Below are 11,520 nucleotides of genomic sequence, written 5' to 3'. Positions count from 1 at the left end.
GACCCCACCCTGGAGCACAGGAAGAGTGTGAGGAGCCCTTCCCTTCCCCTGAGGAGGAAGGAGCAGCAGAGACAACCTGGGATGAGCTGAGCACAGCCCCCATTCCCCGTCCCCCTGCACCACTGGGGGAGAGGTGGAGAAAGCTGGGAGTAAAGTTAAACCCAGGAGGAAAGGAGGGGTGAGGAGAAGGGTTTTAAGGTTTAGTTTTTATTTGCCATTATCCTACTCTGATTTGGTTGTTAACAGATTTTTTTGCTTTGCTGTGTCAGTAACTGGTGAGGGAGCTCTCCCTGCCCTGATCCCAACTCACAAACCTTTCCTTGTATTTCCTCTCCCCATCCAGCTGGGGAGGGCAGGGAAGGCTGACCTACCCATGGTGAACATGGAATCAGAATCCTAATCCTGCCCCACTGCAGACAAAGTCATATGACAACATGATTTGCATGAAATAATCCCCTTACCTCACAGGGAAAAGGTTTTCCATCAATGGTGTGCTCTGATCCCTGGCTGTGTGTGGTCCCCCAGTGGAAGTGGAACTGCTTTAGCCGGAATGGATTCTGAAAGGGCCCTCCACTGATTGCTGGGCAGAAGAACAAAAAAAAATAAATTAAGAAAGCTTCAACACTCTGGGTTTTTTTTAGCTTCCTCCTAGTAAAACTAACCACTGTTGGCACAATAGTGGAAAAAAGCCAGCAGCCTCTCCCAGCTGCCAGCACAAAAAAGATGCATCATTCAGGCATTTAAGAGGGATGGATTTATTTGTGGAGAGCACCTAAATTCATTTGAAAATGTAAATTAAGAACACTCTGTGGCTACCTGTATAGAATTTGTAGCTTTCTTGAAAGTGTATATTTGACTCATGAAGATGTGGTAGCCACCCTTATGGCTATGCCTTTCCTGTTAAACACATTAAATACAATGGAACAGATGGAGCAGCCCTGGAAGCAGCACCTGGGGGTGCTGTGAATGAGAGCTGGCCCTGTCCAGCCCTGAAACCCCCCTGAGCCCCAAGCTGAGCCAGCGAGGGCAGCAGGGGAGGGGATTGTGCCCCTCTGGCCCTCAGGTGAGACCCCACCTGCAGAGCTGCCCCAGGCTGGGCCCAGCCCAGGGAGCAGCTGGAGCTGCTGCAGAGAGCCCAGAGGAGGCTCCAGGATGAGCAGAGGGATGGAGCAGCTCTGCTGGGAGGAAAGGCTGGCACAGCTGGGATTGTTCAGCCTGGAGAGGAGAAGCCTCCAAGGAAACCTTATACCCTGAACATCAGGTAGACAATTCAGCTAAGTATTTCCTTCTTACAGTATCTTTACTTCAAGTGGAGGTTATCTTTATTCTATTTCCTTTAAATACCTGATCCCATAAAAGAGGAAATATAATAGCTGGTACTTCACACGACACCACTCAACCTTAAATCACCTTCTGAAGGTAAGGAAATGCCACAGAGACACTTCATACATCATTTAGAAATAACACCTAAGCACAGATGAATGTTTAAGATGCCACCTATAGAAGGTATTTTATCAACAGCATCAGTAATCCCTGTAATTTTATATGCCACCAAATCTAATACACTTTGCCCAACAGACACCAAAACCTGATCAGAGTCTTACATTAAGAAAATTAAAATTACATTAAATATCTGTAAAGCTTGTATACTTAGTGCAGTTAATAACATTTTATTTAAAAAGTGAAAGCTGGGGCTTGCACAGTGCTTCTACATGTGCATGCTTCCAGCTGGCCTTTATGCAGAAAACTGGCATTGCCAAGGCAAAGGTTTTAGTATCAGTTAAGGTTATAAATACTTCTAGTACGTTTTTCTAAAGTTAGCAAAAGAATGCATCACCTGTCCCAAATATTTTAAGAAATTTAGCTATTATGGACTACTGTCAAAATTATGTTGTGTCATTTATGCAGAGCTTTGAGTCACTAGATCTATTTCAACACAACTAAAAGCAGTTTAAACCATGCTTTCCACTCCTAGCAGTCATCTGCCTTGAAAAAGTGCTATTGAAACAAGACGTGCTTAGTGTAGAAAGGGTCTCATTCCTGGCAGGTGCTCCAAGTTGGTATCTCTAAATGCAGAGTATTAAATGTTCTTAAACTTCTAAAGCTGAATAAAGTTCACTGTTACACAGATACAGTTCAGCTGAAAATTGCATTAAAGTAGTTACCAAGCTAAGATAATACTTAGGTTTTACAAATGCTATTTATAGGGTGACATTCTGAAAAGATCTGTGCAGTAAAAATGGAAAATGCTCACCCAATCTTCTTTGCAAATTCAGTAAAGATATGATGCTTGAAAACCTGGCCATCCCATTGGGCAGGATCTTGAATTATCCAGAAGGGAAATTTTAAAACAAAGCTGGAATATTAACATTTAGCCCTTATTTCAAAGGGTTCCCAGCACAGACAAGCCACTTCACAGAAGAAGCAATTTGTTTTCAATATCACAGTATCCTATTTAGCTTGCATCAATCAGCACACCCAAAAGGAGGATGAAATCAGCTGATGGGTATAAAAGCTGTTCTGGTTTGGTTTTGTTTTTTTAATGCACTCTTCCCATTTATCAGCTCCATTTGAATGCTCTTCCTCTACCTCCAGATGTAAAAGCACAGTCTATCATGGAAACAGAGCTAACAGAAGAAATAATCCATCACTTAAAGGATTTACATTCTGTGCCAAGGGCTGAGACATAAGGTACAACTGCAGACAGCCCAACATCCAAAATTGGCTGCTACCAACTCAGAGCCCAGACTGAGCTAAAGATTTTCTAATTTCTGAAGAAACCATAGTGCTACAAGTCAGGGAGGAAAGAAGAAAATGCAAGGTAACAGTGACCAGTCCAGGTACAACTCGGTGCAGTGATTATGATTATGATGACTGTGCTGCATGACCCAGCTCTGCTTATCCTCTTCTCTTCCCTGTGGGTGGGAGCTGGGCACTTAGCCAGAGCTGGCATCTTTGATTGGGGTGATCATGAACCAGGGAACTGAGGAGCTTACATCCCTGCTCTGGATGCTGGATGTCATCTGGCAGTGCTGGAGAGATGCCCAGCAAACCTCAATTCTCATCTAAAAGAAAAGGACTGCAATCAAACTTCTCATTTTTCTGATGCAAGAGCTTTTCCTTCTTTCCATGAAGAAACACTTATTGATCTGTGACATTGCATTGCTAGAGAGGCTCAAAGTGAGAACAAAATATAAACAGCTCCAGTCAGATGCCTTGTTCTAAGCTGAAATTATACATCACAGAGGTTACACCATACAGCATGTACTTAATTATTTCTCCCACTAAGTCCCAAACTGGTGTTGGGAGTTAGCTGGCTGTGCTGGTCTCACCTGTCCTGTCATCTGTGTCCTCAAACTCCACCATGACGGAGTGGCCGGTGTTGGAGATGCTGAGGGAGGTGCAGGACTCGTAGGAGATGACAAGTGGCTGCAGGCTGGGGTCGTAGACTGCCCGTGCAGAGTCGATGTCAATGGGGGACTGGCGGTTCCCCTGGGCAATGGGGTAAGCTTTGTGCCACTCAGAAGGGCCTTCAACAGCAAACAAAGAAAAGCAGCATTATTTCCTTCCTACCATACACAGGATGGTCATTATGGGTTTTCATGAGGTTTGGAATAGAGCTTGCTCAGCAAGAGTGACTCCAATGTTTGGAATGTGAGAAAATTAATTTAAATTCTAGGCTGGTGTGTTTTTATTAGCACAAGCAGACTGCAACAAGATGGGGATTCGAGTATCTTGTCCAGAACACATCGTGGAGATCCTGGCACACCAACAGACTGCTGTATCCCCAGTCACTTGTGCCACTCTCTCTGCAGAGGCTGCAGTTACCTTGCTAAGGTGTTCTGAGGTGGGTACAGGTGTAAACACTCACATGCACAAACACACTCCCCAAAGAAACAGCATTTAATTCTCCCTGGGAAAGAGAGTGTAAAAGCTCCAGCAATTCAAATTAGATGCAGATGACTCAATCTCTTAGCTACTGACTATGCAGTTATTTTTAAAATCATTTTATGACTGCAGTAAATCTTTGAGACAGCTCCATTCTTCACTCATGCCCATTATGGTATCTCTCTAACCTGAGTGAAGGACACAGGATGATAATTAACACTTTGGGACTTCCAGACCTCAACAGAGAGGGAAGAAAGCCCAATTTAATAGCAGAACTCTGCTGCCAGAGCTGGAAGATTTTTAAGCCATTTGAGATAACAAAAGCTTATTCATGTCAAAGAATTCATTTTTCTTATGGTTCATTTTTCTACTTTGCTTTGGTAGTGAAAGCAGCAATTAAATTCCTCTGCTGCTTCTGTACATGAAGTGTAACAGTAACAATTGTACTCTGGGATTCTCAAGAAGCACATTTTTAATTGTAGCATTCTTGCATACTTTCACAAGGAGAAGCTTTTTTTAAATCAAGCACAGGTATTTAGCCTCCTCGAGTTTACATAACACAACAGTGATCTATTACACTGTTACTTGGCTTTGACACTTTCTGCAAAGCTAAGCTTATAAAATATTATCTTTTCTCAGCCTGCCTGTAAAGCAGATTTAGGAATTAAATGCTCTTACACAAGCTAAGGCAGAATCATTTGGCTGTCACAAGCTTCATAAGAGTACACATGGCTTTATTACTCCCAGCTACAAGCACAAATACATAATATTACCTACTAGCACTAACCAGCTTCACTTGGTACTCAAACTTGCTTTCAGACTCACAGAAACTAAAGGAATTGCTGTTAAGAAAGAGGCAGGCCCCTGAAGGTTATACAAAAGAGTCTTGTTGGACACTCAGCAGCTAAATTAACTGCTGCAAGGAGAGAGACTCCTGAAGTTATGCAATTGTCTCATTGGCCAGCATCAGCCACTCGTCCATCCTCTCTGTAAAGGATACAGGCACTACAGAACACTCCTGTGGCAATCCTTCAGGAGCTCCACATCCCCCCTCACGCTGTGACACGCATCCTTGGAGGTGGGAAGCAAAGGAGGAGGACTAAATTAAAAACTGTCAAATCAGAAAGCATAAGTTGTTCTGTAAGAGATCTGATACTGATCTGTACAATTTATTGATGTAGCAGACATACATAAAATATAGCTTATTTTATTCGCTTTTATGAAAGCCTAGCTATCACATTTCAGCAGCTGCACAGAATCAGGAGATCTATTACTGCTCTACTTAATCTTCTTTACCTAACAGAATCACTTTTGGAGAGAGACAGGTAATCTTTTTTATAACAGCATTTTGGAAAGGGACCCAGCTATAATATCTGCAGTCTGAAAAAAACCCCAAAGCATTCAAACTGCTTCCCTCAGTTTAGGAATGTTGATCACAACACCGAAAGGCAGCAGATGGAAACTCACGCACCTTTTGGTGCCACTTTCTGGGTGCTATTGATTATCAATAAAGTAATTAATTACCTGCTGTATATACTCGATTCTTGCAGACATCAAAATGCAGGCAGCTCTGCAGGGCTCAGGCAACAGCTCTAGAAAGAAAACGAGTGGGGGAAGACAGAGAGATGCAGCACGGAAATGCCATAACCTACCGTCAGCCTGCCCATATCCCCAACTGTGGTGGCCAGTCATTTTTGGGAGCTGCCCCTGCTTGGCTCCAGCTCCCCGAGCAGGGCACTGCTGCCTACCTGCCTTTATAGCGGCTCCCGTGGGATAGGGTCAGCCCCTTAAAGATACAGAACAGCCGAAGCAATTCCTGCAGGACAGGGAAAGCTCCCCTGCTCTCCTGCTCCAGCCGTGCTGCTCCCGCTCTGCCTCTGCTCCTGCTCCCCCTATTTGCTAAAGCAGCACAGGTGATAGGAAATGGAAAACTCAGATAACTGAAGCTTCAGGACTTGGAGAGAAAGACAAATTGTCGATCAAATTTAGGAAAGAAATATCAGTGTTTTCTCATCCTCTGTCCCAAGGAAGCAAAAGCCATACGGTGCTGTGAGCATCAGGACAGTCGTGTGCAGGTGGGACCTGCCCTTCTCACATCTGTGTGCTGCAGGGAGAAACATCATTGCCTCTCTTTTGAAACTCTCCTGCAAAAAAACTGCAAAAAAAGGAATGGTGTTTTCAGCAGATCTGTAATTAACTACAATCCATGCTTAAATGAGATGGAAACATTCTCATCTTGGGAAAAAACTTCTTGTTCTGCTTTTAAACGAGGTAAAAATCACACAAAGTAAGGATGAATTGACAATCTGATTTTAAGTTTGCAACTTTAAATAAACTTTTTAAATGGACAAAATTAAAATTGTGGTTATATTAGGGACAGAACATAGCAGACTCCAGAGAAAGGAGTTGATCTGTGAAGCCTGAGTTATCTGGAATGATCCAATAGTTGCCTGCACCCTGCTAAAGCCATGGAGAGGCTACAACGAGACACCCAATCTGCAGCTGTAAAACATCTTAAGACATCTCTGGGGCAATGAAAAAGGCTCCTTCATTGTAATTTTGATAGATCTGAGGAAATGCTCTCTGTCAAGGCTACATGTTACAAACACATTGATTTTCACAAAGACAATAGCACACAAAAATAGGGATTCTTCTATTATGCAATCAAGAATATGGAAGGAAAAAATCAATAAGAGCACTTAATGCAACTTTTATGTTGTGGTACTGCTTTGTAAGTATTAATTTTCTTTTTCTGGAGGTTTCCATGACAGTCAGCTATAAAACCTTTAAGAGTTGCTGATGCCAGCTAAATCACAGATTTAAACTGCTGCAGAGGTCTCCACAGGAGAGCTCTACAATGACTTACCCAGGGCAGCTCCTGAGTTTGTTCCTGTCAGGCTGCTGTGACCTGCTCAGGTCCCTGGCACAGACACTGGGCACGGCTGTGTCCCGACAGTCCAGGCTCTCCTGGGCACCCAACACTGGAATTAGCACCTTAAAATACTCCCTCAGATGCAGAGTCAGGAAAGCTGTTCTAGGGAAAAGTACAAAAAATACCAATACAGCAGTGAAAAGAAATGGAAAAGGGATTTTGTGTGTTAAAAGAGCAGATCATCAGCTGGGGAAGCCCATGTGCAAGGCAGGGAATGCTGAGCAATTGTTTCAAGAGGAACATCAACACTCACCCAGGTGAGTGCCCAACCTGCACTGGGCACCATTGACCCCTTCAGCTTTTATCTTCTCCCTCAAACCACACATTTGTCTGCAGATCTGGGCTACAAACACATGGCTCAGGAAGAGCTCTGAGACAAGTGAAAATATGCTGAAGATGTGACAGGAAGCAGACTCCACAAAATGGAGCTTTAAATGGATGGATTTAGAAAAGAGAAAAGGGGGAATGACAATACCTGAGGGGAAAGGGAAGAGGGCCTGGATAAAATTTTAGCTTGTAAAATATATCATTATTAAATGATATTCAGTGTGTATATGACAACTTAATGTGCTTCTAACCTAACCAACGGCTTTCTTTATGAGGAAAATATTAAATTTTCTTTAAATATAAGGTAACACTGCTGCTTACACAAATATCACATTATTCTGTAACCCTGATACCTCAGGATATTGGCTGACTCTAAGAATGAGTTTCACTGATTCTGTCCTCAAACTATCATTTATCACTCCAAAAGTGGCAGTCATCATGTAATTCTGCTCTATTTTACGAGTTTGAATCCAGGACAATTACATCACACTCGTGAACTTACAAAGGTGAGAACAGAGTGGTAGGTGCTTAAGGGGTGGATTTCTCCAGTGCTGAGCTAACAGTGAAGTACTCCTGATCTCCACAAATTTCTCCTGGGCTCTTGACACCATGTCAGAAGTGCCTGCTTCACAGTGAATGACAGGGAGACATAATTCCATTCACTACAGTGAGATGTTTCAAGATGCCTTATAACACAAATCTGTCTTCCCCAGCCTTCTCTCTCACAGTTTTATTCCCCTTTGCCAGCAGTGATGAGAGAACAGAGCAGCAGCCCAGGACAAACACAGGGGTTCTTCTGAACCTGTCACCAGGTTGTGATAAAGAACTAACAACAAATGCTTCAGGTTTCCAACCTTCATATACAGAATTAATTTTATGATTTAATTGGACTTCCCTTTATTAAAATTGCTATATAAGGACTAAGCATTGTGGTTAGAAAACTCCAAGATTGTAATGCTGCATTGAAGTTGGACATATTTAAGCTTTGCAAGTTTGAGGAATTTGGGGATTTTAATCTCTAAGGTGAAATGTCTCTATCATGCTACAGGTCTGGAGTTGTTGGGAGCACACAGAGATGTCACTTGAGGATAATGCTTCTGATAAATACTACTGCATCACTGTGGAGGGGCAGATCTGCATTTTAAGGTATATAAGATGAAGTAAGGGTTATTTGGTTCCAAGGTGAATGGCTCAATGGCACTCTGAGTGTATTAAGTAACTTGGCAATTACATCTGCTGACATCATTAATGATGGTGACACATTTGAACAAAGTGTCATGTGCCATCTTTAATGCACACCAGTGTGTCACTGCAGGCCAACTAAACCAGGTTAGAAATCCCACCAGTCTGGGTGCAGGCTGCACACTCTGAGCCGTTCACATCCCGTAGGTAGGAGCAGATGAAATGTTAAATTAAACATTCATCACTCCAGAGCCTGTCTGTGCCTCGGGTTCTTGACAGAGTATCTGTTTATCCAGGCAGCTCCTCTCTCCTCTTACATTGCCACCACGGATGCTGGCAGCTCCCACAGGGGTTACTCTGAGCTGGCATCTGTTCTTTACATGTGTGTTAGAGACATTTCTAATGAACCCAGGAGCTGCACAAAAATACTCCACACAGTAAATACAAGCAGAAAAGTGTGCTGCCAACACTGAACACCAAAAAGCACAATCATTCCAGTTACTTTTTCTATTTTTTAGTATTTTAAAACAGACTGCCAACAGTTCTTGATTGACCACAGAAATTTCAACTTTTATATTCTCAAGTTCTTCCTTGCAAACACAAAAATGTGATGGCTTTTGGATATATATAGATATATTGAGATTATATACTATATATGTATATTGATATATCGAGATTCCCATGCAGGCAGTGGAACTTGAGGAGCTGAAAGTGGTCATCCTTCTCCCACAGCTAGAGAGATTTCTGAGAGTCGTGAGATTTCTAAGGGACAAACTCAACTGGGAATCTCCTCCTGGCATCAAGGGGAAAACAAAAAAATGGTGCCAAAGTGAGGAAGGGATTAAGAACAAAAGAACAAAAAGAACATGCATATAGTTAGCAGACAACTGTGCAAGAGAAAAAGCTTGAATCAAACAGCAGCCAAGATGGCCAAGGGGATAGAAGGAATTTAGTAGGAACACTTTTGGGAAAGTGGGGTAGAAAAGGGGGAATGGGGTACCTGGTTCTCTAAGAGTTTCCCAGCCTTCATACACCCTTTTTTTATTACTTATTTTTAACATTAAAACTATACACACTTGGCTATCTTATAGTAGGTATGGGAACTACATTCTGGAACTAAGCCTGAAATATTAATTCTTGCAAATTATGGTTTGTCCAGATTAAGCAGTGTAGCAGAGAGCAAGGACAGGAGACTGCTTTTGGTTTTGGGAAACAGAATGTTCCTGAAATACAGCAATGGTCAATGAAATGACAGCAAAAGGAAGGATTTACTGTGGCACAGCAAACACAAAGCCTGAAAAATGAACTTTGCTGGAGATGCTGTGCGTGGGAAACGAAAGAGGAAGCACTGTTTTGTAATACATCACCTGCAAGATGTAAACCACTCCAGAAAATAATGCACTGCTGGGTACATCATTCCAGCAGATACACAGAAAACTAAAGTTACTGAAGAGAGGCATATCAAAAGGATAATGGACTTTATACAGACTAACAAATCAGTGTGAATGATGCAGGTATTTCAGGATCTCTCTTTTGTTGTTGAAACTTAGTGTCAGAAATGTTGAAATTTTTTAAGATGTGAAAGTTTTCTCCTTTTTTGTACACTGTCAGGGTTCAACCAATGCTGATCCTGTATGGAAAGCTCTTCATAACAGAAGCACATCAGATTTCACATATTCTTGTTACCATAAGCAGGAATAACTGCAATAATGTGCAACATCTCTGCACATCTCTGGATGTGGTAGTGTATGCTACCACATTTTCCTGACTGCAGGTGCCTTCAGGGCTTCTGCCTCAGTCTGCCTGAAAATGCCCCAGAAAATACAGAAAATGTGTCAAGAGATGCAGAGAAATGCCCATTTTTAACATAAATTCTAGGAATGGCACTGTTGTCCAGACAAATTGAATCCAGTAAATGCACACTTGAGAGAGCTATTAATTGTTTATGTCAGAGCTGCCAAGCCTCATGCTCAGTGGTGTTCCACAAATCAAGCAGCCCAACTATCCCTACTTCTTCCTATTTTATATTTTAGCAAAGAAAGGCATGAACGTTCATTGGCTACTGATTACGTAGTTCTCTTATTAATTAGTATTCTTTCTTCTTAATGAGTTAATGATTCTCTCGCTTCTCGTGCTAATTACTGCCCTGCTCTATCTCTCGCCTCCTTTGGCTCGGTGCTTTCCTGTGGGGGGGCTCCATCACTTGGGGATCCTGATCTGCCCCTGCCGGAATTGCCCTTTAGCCAGGCCGAGCTGATCCCACACTGTTTTCGAGTTCCTTTATTTGTCTCTTCCTTATCTGGGGGTTCTGCCCAATGTCTTCGTGGCCCAGGAATTCTGCATTCCGCGTGGATCAGTGGAAATCCTTCTGCCCGAGCTTTGTTGACCTCGCCCGGGGCCGAGATCATTGGAACATGTCCAGCCCCAAAGCTTAACAAGGCAACTCTGCTGAGCGGGAATTTGTGTTTCGAGCAGCTGGACATCACTTAGCGCTTGTTGCCTGCTCTGTTTCACGGATTAAATCTCCCTCCTTGTTGATCAGGCTTGAAAGTTACGAAGATCAGACAGCAAAGAACACCTTAACAAAATTTTACATACTCTACATTTTATGAGGAGTAGTGCCAAGGCATAGGTTGGATATGATTAAACTCTCCAAGAGCTCTTTTGAGTGGAATCCTACTGGGAATGGGCTTCCCATGAGGGCTGTATTGCCAATGGTTAGACATGGAGTGGTTGTTGAAGTATTTTTTGTAGGCCTCCTATTTTTCTTGTTCTCTGTTCAGGCTGTGGATCCTGAGCAGAGGGGTAACATGAATGAATGTAACAAGCAAAGAATGAGTGGGTTAAAATGTGTCCTGCTGGGGACAGGTTTACTCCGATTGTGACTAGTATTAGGGCTAAATGATTTGACGTGGAGAAGGCCGGGTTTAATACCGTTCTCTGTGAGGCCTCCTCATGTGGCGACAAATGGTGTGGAGGGGGTCCCCAGGAGCGGCACAGGGAAGGGCGGGGGCCGCGTCGGTGAACACGGGGTGGGTGCGAGTGAGGGGGAGAATTCCGGGTGCTGCCCACCCACCCTGCCGGCTTCGAGTCTCCAGCAGGGCAGCTGCTGCTCTCAGCCAGGCCCGAGCGAGGCACAGAAGCGCCGGGTCCCAGCGTCCGCCCCGGGGCACGGCACCGCAGCCGGGCCC

General features: G+C 43.3%; 1 protein-coding gene across 1 annotated transcript in view; it reads right to left on the bottom strand.

Annotated features, from left to right (window-relative positions):
* The window catches only part of CA7 (carbonic anhydrase 7), a 9,787-nt gene extending 4,170 nt beyond the window's left edge, over positions 1–5,617 (bottom strand). Inside the window, exons 1-3 of the mRNA XM_033517159.1 lie at positions 5,541–5,617; positions 3,333–3,530; positions 462–580 (exon numbers count right to left, since the gene is read on the bottom strand). Of these exons, the coding sequence (XP_033373050.1) occupies positions 462–580; positions 3,333–3,530; positions 5,541–5,580 (357 nt within the window). The 5' untranslated portion in view covers positions 5,581–5,617. The remainder of the gene's footprint in view (positions 1–461; positions 581–3,332; positions 3,531–5,540) is intronic.
* Positions 5,618–11,520: the final 5,903 nt, after the last annotated feature.

This window comes from Parus major, chromosome 11 (genome assembly GCF_001522545.3).
Source record: "Parus major isolate Abel chromosome 11, Parus_major1.1, whole genome shotgun sequence".
Lineage (NCBI taxonomy): Eukaryota > Metazoa > Chordata > Aves > Passeriformes > Paridae > Parus > Parus major.
This window is presented reverse-complemented; position numbering and strand designations above follow the sequence as displayed.